This window comes from Colossoma macropomum, unplaced genomic scaffold (genome assembly GCF_904425465.1).
Source record: "Colossoma macropomum unplaced genomic scaffold, Colossoma_macropomum, whole genome shotgun sequence".
Lineage (NCBI taxonomy): Eukaryota > Metazoa > Chordata > Actinopteri > Characiformes > Serrasalmidae > Colossoma > Colossoma macropomum.
Window position 1 is genome coordinate 150,988 of NW_023495203.1, and position 22,252 is coordinate 173,239.

General features: G+C 38.8%; 1 protein-coding gene across 7 annotated transcripts in view; it reads right to left on the minus strand.

Moving 5' to 3' along the window:
• clcn3 (chloride channel 3) overlaps window positions 1–22,252 on the minus strand; it is a 55,682-nt gene that overhangs the window by 15,273 nt on the left and 18,157 nt on the right. For 5 of the 7 annotated variants that reach the window (XM_036561342.1, XM_036561343.1, XM_036561346.1 and 2 more), the window contains 6 exons: window positions 8,916–9,085; window positions 4,870–4,969; window positions 3,236–3,423; window positions 2,864–2,986; window positions 1,073–1,279; window positions 869–949 (listed from right to left, as the gene is read on the minus strand). In XM_036561342.1, the coding sequence (XP_036417235.1) occupies window positions 869–949; window positions 1,073–1,279; window positions 2,864–2,986; window positions 3,236–3,423; window positions 4,870–4,969; window positions 8,916–9,085 (869 nt within the window). Of the gene's footprint in view, window positions 1–868; window positions 950–1,072; window positions 1,280–2,863; window positions 2,987–3,235; window positions 3,424–4,869; window positions 4,970–8,915; window positions 9,086–18,054; window positions 18,225–22,252 lie in introns of all 7 variants that reach the window. The other 2 variants (XM_036561345.1, XM_036561349.1) reach the window with 1 other exon arrangement.

Genomic DNA, 22,252 nt, shown 5'->3' on the forward strand with positions numbered 1-22,252 from the left:
TTAAAAAATTAAAAATACACGCATGACTCCTTTTGCACAAACATAAAATACCTGCCCTATCTTCTTTTTATTGAGGGGAACTGAAACATACCTTCTGAATTGCTCTTGAAAAGGTTATTTTACTCAGAAGTAAGCAGAAACAATAAAGGAACGCTGAATTAATTAGTTTCTGTGTAGTTGGTAACACCATAAGTGAACCTGACGTTACCAAGCACACAGAAAACCGCTCAGTTTTCAGCCATGTCAGACAGTCTTTAAAGGGGGATTTCACCTTATTTCACATTTGAACCCTTCTAAGTATTTCTAGGCACCTCAGACACAGTGTAGCCATAATTTGCATCAATTTCTGTCTCTCAGTGGAAATGAATGGTGATTTGTCCTCTCGATGGAATATTTCCACAATCAACAACACCACACCTTATGTTTCCACTTTCTGAGCAAGATAACTAGTTACTGTAGCCAAAACAAAGCCGGCTGTGGGCATGCGGACACAATTTACTTTAAAAACAATCAGAAACTGGAGCAGTATGTCCATTATCTCCAGCCCCTCAGACCTATGTACAACGAAGAAGAGAATGAGCCAAATCACATGGGGAATATGCTGACTTTGGGGAAAAAGTCGGAAAGTAGTGTTGGAGAAAATGTTTAATGTAGTGATCTATGTATTGATATATAAACTGTAACAGTAGCTAAGACTATTTTACACAGCATCAGAAACCATGTAAGCTTTGTAGCTCCAGTGCAAATCTAAAGGAGCAAACCTTAAGACACCAAACATGTCTACATGTCTACATTTGGGGTGAACTTGTGTAGGCTGTGTAAAAGAGAAAGAGTCCTCTGTTCCTCTTTGCAGTGATAGCATTCTCACCTCCTCCAGGCTGAAGAGAACTCCTCCTATCGGAGCCCCGAATGCCACTGACACACCGGCAGCCGACGCTGCAGAAAGCACCTGCACAATCATACACAAAAGAGTCCTGATTTCTTAGATGTGAAACCAATTTTTCCTTTCTGATGTATGCTGGGTATTTATAGCTCTGTGCAAGTCTGAGGTGGTTGTTCGAGCGCACATTACCTCTCGTTTCTTGGCCTCATTCTTGCTGTATTTGGGGAAGAGGTATGAGAAGATGTTGCCACAGCAACAGGCCACGTGCACCAGTGGCCCCTCCTTCCCCAGACTGAGGCCAGACGCCACAGCCAGCACCAGAGTGATGGTCTTTATCATCAGAGTCCACTTTCCAAGGTAGCCTCGGATTATAAAACCACTCAGGATGGTCTTTATCTGAGACAGAAAGAAACACCATGATCAAAAGAGATGTTAAAATGTGTGTAAAATAAATGTTAAATAATCAGTGTACTGTATGCATCGATGTGAGGGTGACGATTCAACAGCAATTATAGTAACATGGAACAAAGTTTAGTGCTGTGCAAATGTTTTAGGCACCTGGGGAAAAAAAAACGTTAATAGGATGTTAATCTGGGAAGTAAGTGTCTATTTACTCAGATAAAGACTAACATTAAAAAAATGCAAATAATATTAAAACAATAAGTATTTAATATTTATGCATGTCAATGTGTTAGTTTAACCATTTTAATATAACCAGTATTATTTGTAGTTATAATCCAATATATGGTTTGGCTAATCAGTACTTCATTATGTCTAATCGGATGTGCTTATGATGCAAATCTATGTAAAGGCAGAAATGTTTGTTCTTCAAATTAGATTATGAGACACCAAATATTTAAAACAAAAAACAAAAAAAAAAAATAAAAAAAACTTTTTACTGCATGTTCTGTTATATTTGGATATAAATGTTAGACAGTGTTTTACTGGCATAAAACAGACATCATTACGATAAATAGTTTTGAACAACATACAAGGGCTGCAACATAGAATGTGTCCAGGGGATAACACTCACAAACTTGAAGTTAAAGTTCATTTTTATACTCGTAAACATTTACTGAAATAAAAATGTTCACCTTATTTTATCATGCTATGCATTAGGTGACCACCTCTTCATACTCAATGTTTTTGCGCTTAAAAATATGAGATGAAAAAATAGACTAGGCTAGTAACATTAGCTAGGGTAAGAGAGCGTTAGCATTTGTCTGTTTATCCAAAAGACTGACTGCAATTATCCGTTAATGTCAAGCCACATGTGATCTGCTATGGCTTTCTGTGATCCAAATAGGGCTTTAATTTAATGTAGTAATGGCAAAATGCTTGGAGTCACTGTGGGCCAGCACCTGTAAACACGGAAGATCAACACTGGTGCATGTAACTTCAAACGTGTTTAAAAAAAAACCTTTAAAAACAATGGTTTTGAATTTTGAATGCTGTGCAACACAATGTTGCGCGTCCAGTGTGCTCTGGCCTAAAGACTTCTGCACAGTACTGTATACGCTCAATTATGCCCAAAATAAAATTCAAATCTTAAAATCTTTTTTTGTCTACATTCCAGTAGCTCTCCCAATCACATTTGTACATTCAGTCTATTTTTTCAAATAATTCTGAATCATACAAAAATAATGAAAAAACTATTAATTTCACAATCACACTAAGCCCTTGCACTGATCAATTCACTCTGCATATATATATATATATATATTGAGAGGGGAAATTTTGTACTTTTTCATCGTATACAATTATAATGAGATGAATGCATCATGAGTGTCTGACCTTAACAACCCAACTCAGTTACTATTTTTTATGAAAAGATTTAATGCACCACTTTGATTCATTTTGATTAGATTATTTTATACAAATTATTTTTAAAAGTAGACTGAACACTGTGACTGAAGGAACTATTTACATAGTCATGACACGTAGGCAATAAAAAACAAAACAAGCGTAGATTAGACCTACCTCGGGAATCCCTGAGCCACAGGCGTATGGAGCGAACACTTTAACCAAACACACCGCCAGGAAGGCAAAGGCCAGAGCCCAGTACGTGTACATGAAGTAGTTCATGATATAAGAACCAGGACCCTGAAAGAGAACAGACAACATAAACGAGATCAGATACAAGAATTCACTAAATAAAGATATTATGAATAAAAATTAAAATTTCCGATGATTCAGCTTATTGATTTATTATACAATACATTGGAAAACTGGGAGGAATGTGTTTTAGTACAACTAGTGTAGAAGGAATTATATGATTTAGTTAGTGACTTAAAAAGGTTAAAGGCTTATTATTCATGAAGTAATAAGTAATGCCAGTAAGCAAAACCTCACCTCTGCCTGGCCCAGGATGAGTTCAGCCCATGTTTTCCACTGTGGGCATTTGTCTCTTTCAGCAAATGTGGTCTCATTGGACCCCCAGCAGCACTGCTCGTGGTTAAACCACATGGCACTCAGACACACACCCTCCTTCAGGTCATTCATCCAATCAGCAGCAATGTCTATTAGACCCGCCAACGCACCTGAGAGAGAGATAGAAAGATAGAGAGAGAGTGAGAGGCGCACACACACACACACACTTCATTCTCAGCACTGCACACAGCAATGCAGTGACAGTGGTGTGTTAGTGTGTGTTGTGCTGGTACAAGTGGATCAGACACAGCTGTGCGGCTGGAGTTTCTAAACACTGTGTCCACTCACTGTCCACTCTATTAGACACATCTACGTTGTTGGTCCACCTTGTAGATGTAAAGTCAGAGACAGTAGCTCATGTGTTGCTGCACAGTGTGTGTTGGTCCTTCATCAGTGGTCACAGGACGCTGCCCACAGGACACTTCTGGCTGGATATTTTTGGTTGGTGGACTATTTTCAGTCCTGCAGTGACACTGAGGTGTTTAAAAACTCCAGCAGCACTGCTGTGTCTGATCCACTCGTACCAGCACAACATACACTTGCACTACACTATCATGTCAGTATAATACCTGCTCTGTGGTGGTCCTGTGGGAGTCCTGACCATTGAAGAACAGGGTAACGGGGTACTAACAAAGTATGCAGAACAATAGATGGACTAAAGTCTGTAATTGTAGAACTATGAAGTGTACCTATATGGTAAGTATCATGCTAAAATAATAAAGGGTGTAAAAACAAGGGGGTGAACTTAGTGAAGTGGTCGGTCAGTGTATATATAGCATGTGTGTGTTTGGATGTGTTTTCACAGTTCCTCGGGCACACATTACCAAATCAAACACAGATAGAAGAGCACGATAACAAGTAGAGTCTCTGTTTACTACAGATTCTCTTGCATTACTGCAACCCGGGGCTACAGTTAAACCTCCATTATTTAATACTAACATTGTCCTCTTCCAGCTCCACAGTCAATTATGCATAGTGCTGAAGGTGAGGAGCCTGGGCTGAGAGCTGCACTCTGGCTTGGCATTCACAACTCTGCTTCTCTGATTTTGCCCAATAACTAATATTTACCATGATGTTAAAACCACCTAAAACTAAGATGCTTAAAAGATCAGGAGGATCGTCCAAAAACCAATTTTCAGTCTGTCATCTATTAAAGAGTCACTTTAATTGTAATTATTGTCTTTTTTTCTATATGTTTCATTTTTGTTAGATAACTATTTCAACCTAATTACCTAATAGAATACACAGTTATGCAATTAATTAGCTCATGCTAATAATAAAATCTACTGCCCACCTCAGTTTTACTATGTTCAAATACATTTATTAACGTCTGAATAAATCGCACAAATGAATCTTGATTAAAAGGCGTGTGAAACACAGTTCCATTAAAGTTTCATGACGCAGTAATCAGTGTTTATATTTCAGTCACAGCTGGAGGTGTTGTATGGGGAGTCTGCTGGTGTATGTCTGTCTACGTCATGTTTTCCAACACAAGCTTGATCCTCAGAGAGCTTTAGCTCTGTGTGTGTGTGTGTGTGTGTGTGTGTGTGTGTTACCTGAAGCCAGTCCTGTCAGAGTCACCACCAGCCACCCAGACCAGGCATCGTACAGGCTCTTTGTGAACTCCCATGCTGATTCCTTCTTCTTACTGTTAATCTGCACAGACAAACACATTAACACACACTTTATAATAAAAGACATAGTACTGTACAAAAGTCAGACATCACCCTATATTTTTTAATTTCAAGTCAAACTGGCCATGAAAGTACCAATTATTCATTTTGCATCATGAGGAAAAACAAGCAGGAAACATAAAGAAAAGAAAAAACAGAAAACAACAAATTCTTTTTTTGGTATTTAGTGTGTCCACTGTTTGCCTTTATTACAGTTTCCATTCTTTTTAGGAGACTTCACTCTTCTAAAGTTCAGTCTTAGAAGTTGGTTTCATTTTCTGCTTCTCACAATCCAAGTAATCCCAAACACATTTTTATAATGCAGAAGTCTTCAACATTGTTGAACCTGTTGAGGCTTCTTCAAAAAACGACTAAGCTTTAAAAAGTTAGATATTTTTAGTTGAGGCACCTCACTTAAGATCATCTAAAAGTAGGCCATCAGGCTGAAACTATTCAAACACTCTACAACCCCACAGAAGGAACTAGACAGCTAACATCATCACATCACACAGTGTGAGTGTGTGTGATATTTCAGGATATATTTGTTACAAAATTGGAACAGATTTATTCTTCTTTTCCATGCAACGTGCAATCCAGCATTTCTGGTATGCTGATATCGCCCCAGTAATGATACTTGGTATTTGTGCCGTCTCTAATAAACCTCCCCCTAAATAATTCATGCTTTAAAAAAATAATAATTAACCATAATAAATCACATTGTTTTTTTGTGATTAACCTGTGATGAATCACATTTGTTTTATTTTCCCTAAATTTAAAGAGATTTCTTTTACCATTTACAAATAATAACATTATTTTCAATATAATTATTTTTATCATGTGAATGCAGAGTTCACATGAACTTGAACACGAAAATCACGAGTTCAATAGTCTGAATCCAGTTTCCAATTTTCATCACCGTCGTCCAGCAAGATAAACAGTGCCCGGATTTTCCAGCCAATGAGTGTATATATCATGCAAGTCATGCATGCAGTTTAGGGCTGTATGATATTGGTATATAACGCAATGTTCGATACATAGCTATCAGATATAATGATGACTATATGAGAAATGATAAATTATTAAAATAGTGCGTCTCTGACTTGATGTGACTCACGTACAGACTTTTTTTGGATGCATAATCAGAAATCTAATTAACCTCTCCTTCAAACAAAAAGCAATAGCACATTTCCCTACCTGTGAAAGATACAAAGAGGTACTAACAGCTATTTGCATCAGAAGTGCAAACACATTTTATGTGCTCTGAAAGGCTGAGAAACAGTCAGCTTTATCTTAACAGCGTTTTCCATAAAGTTTACAAAAACAAATAAATATATATGTATTTTATTTAGGCACACAAGAAGGAATATTTTTGTTTATTTATTAACCTATTTGTTTAGTTGTGATAGTAGTCATTACTGGATATGTGTTTTTACAGGCCTACAGCCCAGAATGGAAGGGTTTTTGAGTGTTTTATAGCTGGTCGTTTAGCTGGATGGTCACTTGTTCCCCATGTGGTACGGCAGGGTTCAATCTCAGCACAGAGAAGCACTTATTAGGCTTCCAACTGTTTGTGCCAGCAATGTAATGACGTCCCTTTGGCATATGAGGTAATTTGATCTGTTCTGCCATCACAGCTCTTAGCGATAGTGTTTATTGCGGAAATTCATCTCACGATAACAATAAAAATACAATTTACCATGCAGCCCTAATACAGTCCATGATTCAACTTCTCCTAGATCGTCACCTCTCACTCTCATTCATACAGCTGGTGGATTCTTGTTACAGTGGAGGCTCTTGAGGGGGGAACTGTACTGCTACCATTTTGCTTTTGCTTTGCTGCTTGTTGATTTATCTACAGGTGTCCCCTGAGACATTGTCCAGCACAGTGTGCTGAAGATGCTGAAGAAATCACTTTAAAAGCTTTTTAAATGCTGTTTGAATGAGAGGTCTACGATCACAGATTCTATCATAGTAACATACGGCACACGAACAGCTGGACTTCAGCCTACACTACAGATAGCTGAAAGGGTCGATCTTGGAAAATGCATTAAAAACATTAGTGGTGCTAATGCTTTACGCCTTAGTGTAAACAAGTTTCTGTTATTACCTTAAAATACTGAATATGACATTTGAAAATATCTTCTGGTGTCTAGTTAATAACACTTCAATCTACTGCACACGTTCTTAAACTAATTTTACACTTAATTTTACAATTTTACAATTTTAACACTTAATACTCAGTGTCATTATTGAAATTAACATTTTTTTTTTTCAGTGTTTAGCAGTATTTTATGTGAGTGCATGTCGCAGATTCATTCTATGGCCCAGGCATGTCCCAAAAATAAACTGCTCATGACATTTCCCTTCTATGAATTTTCTGCAGGTGATTCCTCTACTCTCTAACCGTCAGTTAAGCCACAGTGCTCCACATATCAGCTGGAGTAAAGGCTAAACTCTACATCTCCTGATAAGCAGGATTTCCTTGGAGAGGGGAAAGACAACTGCCATTCAAATCTTACAGTCAAATGAGTCTGGAAGTTTAAATATGTCTGCCTTAATGAACTGAAACTTTCAGATGAATGAATAGATGGTGATGCAGAAGAATCCAGAGAAAGTGTGTGTTATATATGGTCTGTGAAAGATTGGGGCCAATTATTTTAAAATAATATAGTTCAGTTTATTCACCTAACAACTCAAAATTTAACACAGTCAAACACAGTCAACTGGTGCACTGGTGCTGGATGGCTCACAGAGGTGTACATCTGAAAACATGTCTTCTTACTGAAAAAATGTATTAAAATGATATGTTGTACTGTTACATTGTTAGTAGGTAGCATAGCTACAGCTGCACAACCTCAGACATCTTCATTACATCCATAGCAACATCCATAGTTTCATTTAGTATTTTCTTCTATGATGCATAACAAATACTCAATTAGTGATTTTGGTGTGTAGTAGTATGTTTTTAAACTTTATTTCATTATACTGCAACAATAGAAAAAACTTTATAATTTTGGTCATTAACATAATGATGAGACATTTACACAATACTCTCATCTCTAGACTTTACATAGAATTCATTTGGACAGCTACTGTACTGATCAATCGCCCCAAACCTGTAACAGTTTTTCAGCAGTAATACAGTATGTGTCTGTATTGGTGTTTGTTTGGATGGTGCACTTTGACTAATTTTGATATCTGAGTATATATAAGCGTTAAGGAACGGATAATCTGTTAACCAGAGGGAAGGAAAAACAATGGAAAAAAAGGATTTCGGCTGACCTTGAAGGGCCGTAGGCTTACCTGTTTATGTAACACCACTGGTGTACCACAAAAAATTAGCAGCACACAGAGGAAAAAATAGCCCAGAGAAATCAGTAGGTTTTTGTGTTGGACAAGTATCAGAGGCCTCTGTCTTTAGAGGAGATAATGAGCTAAGAGAGCTAACTGGACAGTGTTGGATGCTAATGAGGACTCTTACAGGTGGACAATCTGCCAACATGTTAGTCTGTCAGTGAAATGTACTTTCACTGTTTTTGGACCTAGCTAAAATCAGTGAGAGTCATCATTAGCTTAGTGATAAACCTGTGCCAGAGCCATCACGTCCTTAACAGCGCATTCTTGACAAAGTGCTCATATTATTAATAGTATATTTTCCCATTAATAATAGCACACTTAGTACATACATACAAAGTATGTTAAGCGTACTATACATACTTACAAATATGAGTGACAGTTCTACTGTCGTGATAAAAACATAAAATCAGCATTTCAATGAATTGTTTGCTTATATTTTTGTCTGTATACACAAAAGATTAATATCTAAATAGCTATTTCACTATTCAAGTACTGTCACCTTGAACCGTTAACCCAGTACTCGAGTACCCATGCACAACCCTAGTGGTCAGTTTAGCTGGGCTAGTCATTACCTTGCGATGACGTTCACGGTCTTTACACTTCTCTCTGACCCAGTCAATAGTGTGGAAGTCGTCATAGGTTCCTACGCCTGGGATGGGCTCCTCCAACAGGTCCAGCAAGTGGGTGGAGCTACTCACCCCTCCGGCTCCACCCCCACCATTAGACATGGCGTAGTTAGAGCCTGCAAAAAGAGAAGGAGAGATATGAGTAGGGGAGGAAAAGAGCAGAGGACCAAAGGGGAGGATTTAGAGGGAAGAGTTTATGGAGCAAGAAGGAAGATTAAACTCCCATAAAGATGAGGGATGAGATAATAAATGGATGAAGGGACGGGTGAAGACAAAGAAAAAAACTGGAGCAAATGACAAGAGAAAGGGGAGGACAGGAAGACAAACTGTATGTCCTCTGAGAAACACTGTGCCTAACGGAAAAGACTTTAAATTTATAAAATCAAACCCACAGATATTATAGTGTGACAATTTAAGAATACAGTGTGCATAATACTCTGGTGTGGTATAAGCTTTTATTATTTGTTAGTCACATCAAACGACTGGATTAAAACAGTGTTAAAATCAACTAAAAATGCTAAAATGCTTAAGAGTTAATCAATATTTAAATCTCTTCAGAGCCCCATCTCATTCCCCCTACTGTGGTACTCGGTAAGGTAAAAGAGTTTGTTTGTGGAGCAGAGAGAGGAGAGCAGAAGCAGGAGCAGCTGCAGCTGTAGAAGATCTAACTGCTGCGCCTGCTGTGATCAGCTAATCAGCTTTGTAGTACCTCACTGCTCTCCAGGACAGGCATAGCAGCCAAGATGGAGTCCTCCTGCGCCATGCAGCTGCATTTAGGGTTTAAGGGGGCCTGAAATTTTTGTCCAAACTCGAATATGAACCAAGAATTTTCCCAGACACTCAGCATCTTCTCTGGATTCGCACCTGAACTGAGCTCAACAACATTCTGTCCAAATTCATAACGACCCAGAACCACATCAAGTTGAGTCTGAAACTGACCTGGGCTTAAAATATTTCTGTCCGAAACTGACCTAACCTGGCCCTTGATCAACCCAAAGAGTCCAAAAAAAACAGACATTCCTAACATTTAGAGTTAAATTACCATGCAGTGACATTATTTGCCATCATTATAGATAAATTAATTAAAAAGGTAAGACTTAATTTGGATGGTTGACTGCATAAGTTTTGTAGACGCTCAGTCCATCCATTAAATGCAACTGAACTTGAGGTTGTATGTGAAAGGTTCCATTAAATCTACCCCTAACCCTAACCTCAAGGCAAAACCTACACCTGCTCCTAAACCTAACTCTAACCTTAATGTGTTGTTGATAAGTATCACCAGAATGTTTGTTATTAGTATAGGTATCTGTAGATCATCTATAGGGGTCTATCCAGTGTGACTAATAAAAACAATATTAAATAAAGATTAAAACGGAAAGAAAAAAAAAAAACAAAAAAAACAATCAGCTGTCCAAAAACATCTCATTTTGAAGCTTCGTAGTACTCAAGGTTGGTATTGGGAAACCTGTCATCTGTATACCTGAGTAATTCCTCATCTTTCCATCTCTCCCTCACTCTTTCTCTCACATATGCTTCTAACAGCTTCATTTATGTGAAATCAAACAAACTAAAAATCACATCCACTATTAAAACAGGTATGAAGCAGCATCCCCAGGCTCGTTACTGAAGATTATCAGCAATTTGCAGTGGTCCTGTCTCGTCTAGAAAAGGCAAAGAGGCAATCAATAAAAGAGTCTGGCACAGATTAGCTAAGAGTGCACTGCGTTTCAGTCAAGGCAGGCTGCTTCTTTCAGACAGACTCTGAGAGCGTCGCCCTGCTGTCTTCTCAACCCCACACACATACACAAAATGACACCCAGAAAGAGCAGAAGTGGCCTGAGGCCTACGCTGAACATCACCGCTCTGCTGCCAGACCAAACAGAGCAGCCATTTTGATCGGCCAAATGTGTGCAAATGCATTTGTTCTGTTTGCGACGGTGAGAAAGAATGAAATAAAAAAAAACTGTCTTCCTTCAAGGAATTGTACAATTAAAAAGGCTAATGTTACTAATAATGAATGAAAGCGAATAGCCACCAGTTAGCATGATGCAAATAGCTAGGCTGCTAGCTTCCATCTGTTGCTAGCCATGTTAGCATGTTTTATTGCACTATTTCTTCAGAGGTTTTTAACTCCAGACCCTCAATCTAGTTTCCTGTCTTGGGTTTGGTAATTACTGGTAGTTTCTTGAACTGCTGATGTGACTGATTGGTCAATCTGTGTTCTTCCTACTGGCGATTACAAAATCTAAAACCCGAAACTCTCTGACCAGTTTCTCTCACTCCCAAGTCCATATTTGGAAACTATGCTGCAAAAAATCATTAAGATGATTGTCTGGAATTCATTTGATTTTGTGACGTCACAAAAAGCAACACATTTACATACACACACACACACACACACACACACACACACACACACACACACACACACACCTATTTCACCTACAGTAGTTTAGCTCTCCCCATTTATAACAGCCTGGACTGCTTTTTGAATGAAGCTCAATACAGAAAAGAGCTCTTCTGCATACACCAATCTTAAATGCACAGTAATGAAAACAGCACACATACACATTGCTTCAGGCAGTATGTATGTGTTATGTCATTACACACCGGGCTGCTTCAATTCCACAATTAAAATTTACTCGATTTAATAAACCAATGATGAAAATCAATGAACTGCCAGTGATAAATTGGTTATCTGCATGATGATAATATATATTTTAAAATCTCCTACTGGTCTCTCTAACAATGGGAAACACAGACTGACAAACACAATTATTTATCCGCACTTTCCAGACCCGGATCAAGTTAGACTTTGACTAAACTAAATATTTAAGCCATGAAACACCCTCATAGTCCGACTCACAGTCCTTAGAAACCAACTCAGTCTGTAGGAAGGCGTCCTAGTTTATCTTTAATACAGTTTAAAATCTTTCAGATGCTACACCTCGTTTTATAAACGCAATCTCTCTCTCTCTCTGCTATTATGTCATCAAGTTATGCTGTGAGGAATTTTACAGTAAAGAATCATTTACTATGCTGGATTATTTGTGATTTAGGACTGGTTACAAAACAAAACAGTCTCAGGGAACTTGACCGTGACACCAGAGGTCAATGTGTTCAAATTGTACCTGATGACAACTGCCTCCATGCCCTTGAGCAAATGAGGTGACTGGCATGGCACTTCAGCTGCTATATGTGAGAATTTAAAGGAATAGTTTAGCTATACATGCTAGTGTTGGTAATAATGAATGGAAGCCAAAGAGCATAAAGGTATCTTTTAAATAATGCTAAATGGTGACTATTCATTTCCACCTACTGTCAGTATCACTAGCATTATTGACAAAACCAAGTCAAGAGAAGAAGTATAGACCTGAAATTCAAACTGAAACAGGCCTTGATTTTACAAAAAACAATTAGGGATGCACCAATCATGAATTTTTCTGGCCGATTTCAATATCTTTATAGTCAAATTTGGCAGAAGGCAGATCTTTATTAGTTTTTTTTTTTTTATTCAAAGCTCACACTATGTAGACTAAATGAACATATGAAACAGTAGCATATTTTCAGTATTTTGGGCCAAACAGGTATGTTAAACTCTTATATAAAAAAAGTAGTTGTCCATTTAAATAACCTGCCTCATTGATGATCATAGATCACTAAAAACAACAAGATACCAAGCCCTTTTTTTTTGGTTTGATATAAATATATGTGTGTGTGTGTGTTTGAAAATTGCCTGAGAATTTTATTTCAGCCAAAAAAAAATATATATATATTATACATGATTCTACCATCTAAAAACCAATGCAGTTGGATTGGCACCTCGAGGATGACACACTTACACACATCACTACCTTTTTATACCCTTAATTTTCAGCCAAAAGCACCAGACTGCTTTGTTACTCCAGATCAAGGATGCTAATAAGAACCCAATACAGATGCAACAGAATGGATGAGTGTCTGCCTCAACCACGTCCAACACCAGAGAGCGATGACTCAGTGAGCCTGACTCAACCCAATAAAACTGACAGGACTGGATAAAACACAGAGATATGGATCACCTCAAAAAAAAGGTGCTGCAGACAAAAAAGGATATAACTTTAGTACTGATAGCACAGTGAGCCTATGAAAAAAGGCACTTTCTTTAAGACAAGCACACACAGAGGTACACCAGAAATGGAGGAATGAATTTGGTGTGATGGCTTAGCAAGAATAATCACTCAGCATGCATTACTCATATGATGAAGTAGCAGATAAAGTAGGTCTTTACACTGAGTGAGAGAGAGAGCGACAGAGAGAGAGAAAGAGAGAGAGACAGAGAGACAGAGCAAGAGAGACACACAGAGAGAGAGAGAGAGACCGAGAGAGAGATAGAGAGAGACAGAGACAGAGAGAGAGAGAGAGACAGAGAGACAGAGAGAGAGAGAGAGAGAGAGAGAGAGAGAGAGTTTTTTAATCTAACTTACAATCTTGCAACTGTACTGATGCACATTTTGCATGCGGGTCTAACAGGCCTGGGGGTGATTCTTGCTTACACCCCCACCACCACCATGCCCCTCCCCAAACACACACCACCAAACTGACACTCATATGATCAAGAAGAGAGCAAAACAGAACAGAAACTAGCTCAGTTACTGACTGCAGAAAACCCTCACAAACCACATATTTCACAAACCAAGATTTCTCAGTTAGCCCCATAACTGCAGCTGTAAAAGTCAGTCTGGTTGTTAGTTCATGTCCACATTCCTGTTTATGCGATTCACTATTTGTCATATCATTTCATTTAAAAGACAAAATTGTTGTTTTCCTGCACTCATAATCAATATACGCATCACTGTGAATCAGCTGTTATTGGTTAATGATAACACTGACCAATAATATGTTTTACCTCCATCCACCACCCCCACCTATCATCCAGAGAAGATGCTTAGCTACATCAGAGCCCTCCCTGATACTGGGTTTTACTCAGAAATACAACACAGTATAGAAGGAAAATGTGTTATGTTTTCTGATTCATGTTGACTTTAAGACACATTAATGTTAAGACTACAAAAACAAACTATTTTCCACAATTTTCCACTCCACAGGGTTCTAGAAAAGTAATTAAAGCACTAGATTCCCCAGCCGGCCCGAATGTATTAAAACTAGACTGCCTCATCACAAATTTTAAAACTAGCAAATTGTCGTGGTCCAAAAAAAAACAACAAAAAAAAAAAACAACTCCATTTTCATCCATTTGTATTTTACTGTATTATTTAAACACAAAGAATTCTCTTTAAATTGTAGGTACATTTTATGGTGAATGGACCAACAGAAATGCTTCTATTCACTTGGAAGAAAACCTCTTTACATTAACTTGCATTGAAAGTTAAGAACTTTTTACCTTCTCCTGTAAAGTTACTATTTTACATATTTTTCTCTGGACAGCGATGAAATGCTGGAACAGAGGTAAAACCATAACTGTTGCACACAGTCAATAAACATGGACAATAATTTTCCTACACAACAGAAAACCCTTAACTCAAAACCTACAAGTATAAATTCCTACAAATAGTAGGAAAGGTCCAATAGATGAAAAGGTAAAGGACTTTCCTACTGGACAATCCTCATTTGGGGCTCAAATTATCCAGTTATGTTGAGAAATCCTGCTTTGTGAAATATCTCTCTGCTCTACATACTGAAATGCTCTGGTTTTAAGAACAGGCCTAGAGAATGGAAAATGACCTTCCTGAGCCCTCTCAGCACATGAGACATGTGACTGCCAGAGTGAACACACACACACACCACACACACCTACCTCTGTTCTGCCAGCAAAACACAGCTTACGGCCTCAGCAAGGTTGCACAACACAGCCTTACAAGAAGGCATTGATATACACTCAGCCCATGAGGTAAGACAGGCTAAGACAGACTAGCCCAGGTATGATGCATGGTCATTTAGAGGAACATGATGCATCAGACTATGTCCAAAGTTATTCTGTATTTGACATTGAATTCACTGCACTGGGGCTAAAAGCTCTTAGCTTCATGCTTTGAAGTGCAGTACACTATGAACATAGAAGGATCCAGCCTGTGAGGTCGATGTGTGCTAGACAACAGCTCAGAAAAGACCTATGTTGACTGAAAGGGCCCATATCATGAAAAAATACATTTGTCAATACTAAATGCATTAATACTGACCTTTTTAAAATAAAAGGTTTGATGTAATATGTAAACATTGCTAAAGTTTCAAAATGTAACAAAATCACTCCCCAGTCCACATATGGAAAATAAGCTGCAAACCCAATTTGAATTCATTGATGTCGTACAACTGCCTATTCTGCTCACAGCCCCACCCATTCACACAGAAGTTATAAGTGTTGAAGTGTTTCAGCATGGACTGCATTTTGAATGAAATAAACGACAGGCAGGTTGTACTTACATATATCAGTCTTAAAACGCATGTTGAGATTGAAATGTGGCCATGTAAAACATGAATTATGACAAACGTTATAAGTGGACCTCAATGAAAATAAAACTCAAGAAGGTAAGTGGTAGGATATGGGCTTTTTAACACATACACTCTATACTGGAGCTTGGTGTTTGTCACTAGAAGGCCCTCCATAATTACTACATAACAGTCTGACTGCAATTATTTGAGCTGATCGCAATTATCTTCCTCTGTTGTTATAAACTTGTGCTTCCTAGCCTGGAGGCACAAGATAGTTGCGTGAACAGGTATACGTTCTTTTTTAACATGTCATTGAAAACGACTTTTTCATGAAGTCCCCAAGACCAGTGAAATGGTGAGTGGCTGCATGGATGAAGGTGCTGAGTCAAGGCAAAGAAAGTCTCTAACTAGCGTGGGTGGCTGCAGGTCACTGCCAAGCAGCTAAACCAGCAGCTTATTCACTACATCATATTTGTATTAGCAGAACATGATTACTAGGTTACTACTCTACAGAGTGCCTGCATTTGGAGTGCTGGCTTGTCAGAAAAAGTCTAGCATCTGAAGCAGATCATAGAGACAAGTAAATAACTTATTTCTGCCTGTTACTGTTGAAAGTTCGTTCGTTCAGAGTCACTAAAGAGCTGATGAATGTTAACAGTTATTCCTCAACACTTAAACACCTCATTATTTTCTTTTACTTCTTTTATTTATGGCATGGTCTGTGTACTGTGTGTCAGTAACAGGCCTGAAACATGCTAGAAACTGCTGCAGAAGTAGCTTTAAACATTCATACAGACATTTTCTCTATCTGACTGCAATTTCTTTTAAGGAATCTGATGAATACTCAAATTTTGATATATTTTGACAGAATTGAATAAGCAGCTAGAATTTTATGGCCTACACATTTTTGTGCTAATCACTGTGTTCATGAAACTAGCTGCATGTTGCGAGTTGTCTGCAACATAATTTTCATGCAACTTCACAGTTACACAAAGCAATTCAAAAACAGCCAAAGCTGCATACAACACATTTGATTCCTTCACTAGTTATGCAACTTGTAGCTTATAGTTTTTGATGCAAAGGGCTGGGTGGGGCTCGTCACCACCCAGTAAACCATCTTCCGAAATCAATCGTTTTAAAAATGCATCATTCGGTATGATGACATGCTGCGTCATCTGCATTTTGACTTGCTGTGTCACAAAACGCATTTCACAAGGTTGACTTGCTTGCAACCATTGCGGCTGAGTTTCAAATTGTCAGATGCTTTAATTTATGTAACTCAAGCACAATTTAGTTATGTAGTTTAGGCAACTAAAGGTGCATGAAAAGTTTCACTGTCTAAAGCCAGCCTACAGGCCATAATGCTTATTTCTGAGCTGAGACATGGTGCTGATATGGGAAATCACTGTGCAACAAGTATCTCCTGTTGAAGCACTGATGAATGACGAATGCATGCTAGCACAGTAGAACGTTTCACTGATTGAACATCCACCCTGCAAAGAATACAAACACACTGATACACACACACACACACACACACATACATGGGGTCTTCACCTCCAGGGAGGTGGCACTGTCTATTTAGCTAGAAAACACCTTCAGACATAAATATACAGACTTGAAAGATGTGCACATGCATGTCAGATTGAGACAACTGCCCTAGATGAACACATACTCATGAAGTGACCATAAACGACACCATCATACGGTGTACTTTATACCATACAATATAAATTACAATGCTGGTAAGAAAAAACATACCAGAAACAATCTTACTTAAACACACAAGCAGAATGTTTAACGCTACAAAGGTAGTAGAGCAGGGCTGAACAATTTGGGGAAAATATCTGAATGTCATTTTTCTGACCAACACTGTGACTGCATTTTAAATGCAATACTTTTCTATAGTGATGGACAATTATATCGAAATTATTGTCTGACAAGTGTTTAAACTCTTCAAACTGATATTTGATGTATTTATTGAGCAAAACGTTCAGGTGACACTAGGCTGCTGTGCTAAAATGTCTACATTCTGTTCATTTTAATGCATTTTTAACCCTATAGAAATAAATGTAATACCTTTCTCTATAATACTAATTTATCTAATAATCCAGATAAATGCAGCCCTAATTTCCACAATTTATGCACGCTTATGCATCAGCATGTACATGAAAAATGCTGGAAACTGGCATCTGTCCACAATTTTATGTACTGGTGCATTCCTAATTTCCTTTTTTTTCTCCCAAGACCACCAATACATCCATTTTTGGGGACTTGAACGTTGAATGTAGTTAGCCAGATGGGCAGTTTACAAGCTCTGCATTATCATCTTAAATAATCCCAATTTTACCTTGACATTATGGACATTATTAAAATTGCAAATTCATATGATTAATTGTTCAGCCCTAAAGCAAAGCATAGCAGCACAGTACGCACCGAATAAAAGGCTTGCTATGGTTAATCATCATTTAAGAGAAAAACAACAGTGAAAGGCTTGACTATAGTTTGCATTGCTCCTGCATGTATTAGGGCCCACTGGTTGACTGTGCATGCTAATGCAGGATTTTCCCCATCAGCAGTAACAGCTACAACTACGACACTAAGGCGCTTCTACACTGAGGAGAAGAAATCCGGGTGAGAGAGCTGTGCTGCGTACCTCGCCTACTTATCTCCTGCAGGGGGATGGTGTCCCCTCCCCCGTCGTAAGGCAAGTATGGGTCGGCCGAATCCTCCTCCATGCCTCCCGTCACCAGTCTGCCAACAGAGAGCAGCTCCGGAGCTCTAATCAAGGCCGGCTGCCATCTTTACCAGCCGCAGTCACATTCACTGTGAGGAGGATAAGAAGCAGGTGTATGCAGTGTGTGTGTGAGAGTGAGTGAGTGTGGTTGGAGTGTGTGTGTGTGCGCGTGTTCCTGCTCCCTCCCTTTCCCTTTGCTCTTTCATACTCTTCTCTTCCCCTCCCTCCCACTCTCCTTTTCAGCAGCTGACAGCTGAAAGCAGATGACGTCACCCATATGAAGGAGAGCTGGTTGCTATGGACGACAGCCGGGCCAAACCATTCAGTAACAATTCATGGGGGTGAGTGAGGGCAGCTCTAGCACAGAGCAGTTCATTTTTTTCAGAAGGAGGGATGGCCAGGCATTAAGATTAAAGGCCCTGGTCAGTCCAGCGTTTCCCAGATTACAGCCTTGGAGGTCTTTCACTTGCACCTTACAGTTAAGTGTTTTATCCTGCTGTAAATACAGCTAATTTAGCTCAAGGAGTTGAGAATAGTTCTGAGGATATGAACAAAATACCATAGTCACTACACTGATGTCACTGCACTGTGTGCATGTGTAAGTATGTGCAGCATGGGCACTACAGCACCGTGCCAAAGTCAGAGATCACCCATTATTTATTTAATATTCAGTCAAAAAGACCACAAAACTGTCCCCTTCCAATAAACAGTACTTAAAGCTTTCATCTTTGAGAGAGAGAAGAAAATCAAGCTCCATTCTTGCTGCAAAAACGACAGTTTTTGTCCGCCCTTGCACTGTGAGTCAACACTATGGGTCTAAAGGATGTGTAGCTGACAAGAAGTCATTACTGAGAAAAGAGACACACACACAAAAAAAAAAATTCAAACAAAATGTTGCTGGTGTTCTCTGAATCCAGACATCACTGAATGTGTTCGGGGTTACCTGGACAACTTCTAAAACTGAACTTTGAAATTGCAGAAAAATTTCCCTGGAGAAAAACTGAAAACAAGTTTATCAAAAGGAAAAAAGATGCATCAAAAGCAAACAGTGGAAACACAAAATACTGAAAAAAAGATATTATAGCCATTGGTTGGTTTCTATGTAATCTTCTGCTAAATATACACCGCTGAGCCAAACCATTGTGACTGCTCAAAGATGAGGCAACTAACTCTGATGATCTCGTAACAGCAGTACATGTAAAGGTCTGGGATGTTATTACACAGTAAGTGAACAGTCAGTTCTCATAAATGACGTGGTTTGTAGGAGAAATGTTCAGGCATGAAAGCCTGAGCAACTTTGGTCAAATCGTTTTGGCTACACGACTGGAGCGGAGTGTCTCCAAAATGATATGGCTTGTAGGGTCAGCAGGGGTAAGGACCTATAAAGGACCTATAAAAAGTGGTCTGAGGAGGAACAAACCACAAACTGGCCACAGAGTCCCAGAAACCTTTAATGATGGTTAAGGGAGAAATAAGTCACAACATACAGTGCATCACACCCTGCTGTGCATGGCACTGTGTAGCCACAGACCAGTCAGAGTGCCCACAGTGACCCCTGTCCACAGCTGGAAGCGCCTACAATGGGCACACAAGTGTCTGACCTGGACCTTGGAGCAATGGAAGGTCACCTGAACCAATGAGTCCCATCTTCTCTTATGTGTTTACCTTGGGAAGTGATGGTACCAGGATGCACTGTTGGAAAAAGACAAGCCAGTGAAGGGATGGTGATGCTCTGGGCAATGTTCTGCTGGGGAACTCTGGGTCCAGGCATTCATGTGACACTTGCCACCTAACTACACATTGTTGTGGATGAGATACACCCCTTCATTACGGTGGTATTGCCCACAGTAGCAGCCTCTTTCAGCTGGATAATGCACCTTGCCACGTGGTATGCATTGTTCGGGAATAGTGCAAGGAACTTGAAGACTTCGAGATGTTGCCTTGGCGTCCAAATTATCCAGATCTCAATCCGTTTGAGCAGTTGTGTGATGTGTTGGAGTATCAAGTGCAATCTGTGATGGCTCTACCTCGCAACTTACAGGACTTAAAAGATCTGCTGCTAATGCTTTGGCGGCAGATACCACAGGGTACTTTCAGAGGTCTCGTTGAGTAGGTCACAGCTGTTTTGGTGGCAAGCAGTGGACCAACAGCATATTACTCAGGTGGTCCTAACGTTGAGGCTCATCTGTGTAGGTTTTTGCTTTTTTCTCGGCACAGAAAAATTAATAACTTGCATTTAATAGTCGTTTTTTTGAAAATATAATAAACGAAGGATGGTCTCTGACTTTTGCACAGAACTGCATGTGTATTTATTCGGTATAGATCTTTTGTTCTTATGTTTATGGTGCAAGCCAATTCCAGTCTGCCTACTGTTATGCCAATATACTTTTCAGTGTATTAAAACACAGTGGTGAACCCTTGACGTCTCATGATTAAACAATGGCCTATTTAATCAAATTAACCAAATGAATTCATATTTGTTAGAGCAAGGTGAATGCCTAGAAGAATGTCTTCATCTGAGATTGGTCAGGATTCTCACAGCAAGCAATAAAAAAAACTGCAGCCTTCTACAGTATCAGTATTTAGTATTACAAAGGCCAGTGTTTTGATAATGATTAACAAACTGAATTCTTTAGCTCTGCTTCAGAAACAGTGAATGATATGAAGAGAAAACACAAGGTCAAGTCATGCAAGACTGGAGTTGGGACACATTGTTACTCAAAGCTGGACAGTAAGGTGTGCCTGTTGGTTTGTTCCATCAAACAACACCCACCATTAAACACGGATGAAATAAAATCTTGTTAAATCCTCAGCAGAGGACAGAGGCATAGATGAGATGAGTCTGGATAAGCCTTCTTTAGGCAATGTTTATCTGTTGTGACATCACAATTACCAGAGACACTCAGTGCTCCATCCTTTGAACACCAGCTTTTAAATTACACAGCAATTATGGTCATTAACCTGTGAACGTGGCCAGAGTCTCAAATCTGTATTAACAACGGGGTGACATAGAGCAGCTGTGCGCAAAATTATTTATTAAACAAATCTATAACACTAAAAAGAACAACTAATATGAAAATTTTACCAATAATACCAGTGCTGATTGTAAGGAGCTAAAAATTCCACAATAACAATCAATAACATTACCTGATAATTTTACATCGTCCAAAATGAAACAGATCGCAACAACTTTAGATGATAGGGATGTACTCGCTGATCGTCAAAGTCTGATTTGCAAAGTCTAATAGCATAAATATCTATTGCGTCAGAGGCAGAGCACTCTTAGCAGTTTTGTTGGTCTGATTTAATTAGTTCTTTCCATCAGTTCTGTTCACAAAGGTCTATTTTTTGGGGTTGTTCTACTGAACGATAAAGGTTAATATAGATGCGTTTTATATGTTTTTGATATTTTAACCATGATGGTTTTGTGTTCATCAGTTCACAATCATGGCGAGAGAGAAACAGCTCTCGTCCATGTCTTATGCTACCAAATCTCAGTGACATAACTTTAATATTGAAGGTGACAGGCATACACTGTCCAGCACAGTTTGGCAATTTACTTGCTTGAACACACCTGATCATACTCATCTGTTAATTGTCAGGTTTAGTGGGTGTATTTGAGTGCTGTGCTGGACAGGAGTTGTGCACCCCTGCTCTCATTACATCATATGGGCGACTCACCAGATTAGTTCATAATTTTGCAGCTGTAATTATCACGGCAACAAAGTCAACAGATCAATAAATGTATGCTTTCCAAATAATACTGCCTGAAAACCATAACATATTATGGGCTACAACAACAACAACAACAACAACAACACAACAACACAACAACAACAACAACAACAACACAACAACAACACAACATTCAATCTCAGTCAATACAGATGTAAATTCCACAGTAAATGTTAAGCAGAAATACTCTGGATGTAAAACTTACAATGCTCTGTTTTTACCAACAACACAGTTGTACACCAAGTCAGTGGAAGCCCACGTAATATACCATAATATATGCACAAGTCTACATCATCCCTACCTGATCCACATACTAAATTAGTAGGACTAATCAAGTGAATAACCGATCAAACAGATGATCATATTAAGATCACATTAAGAT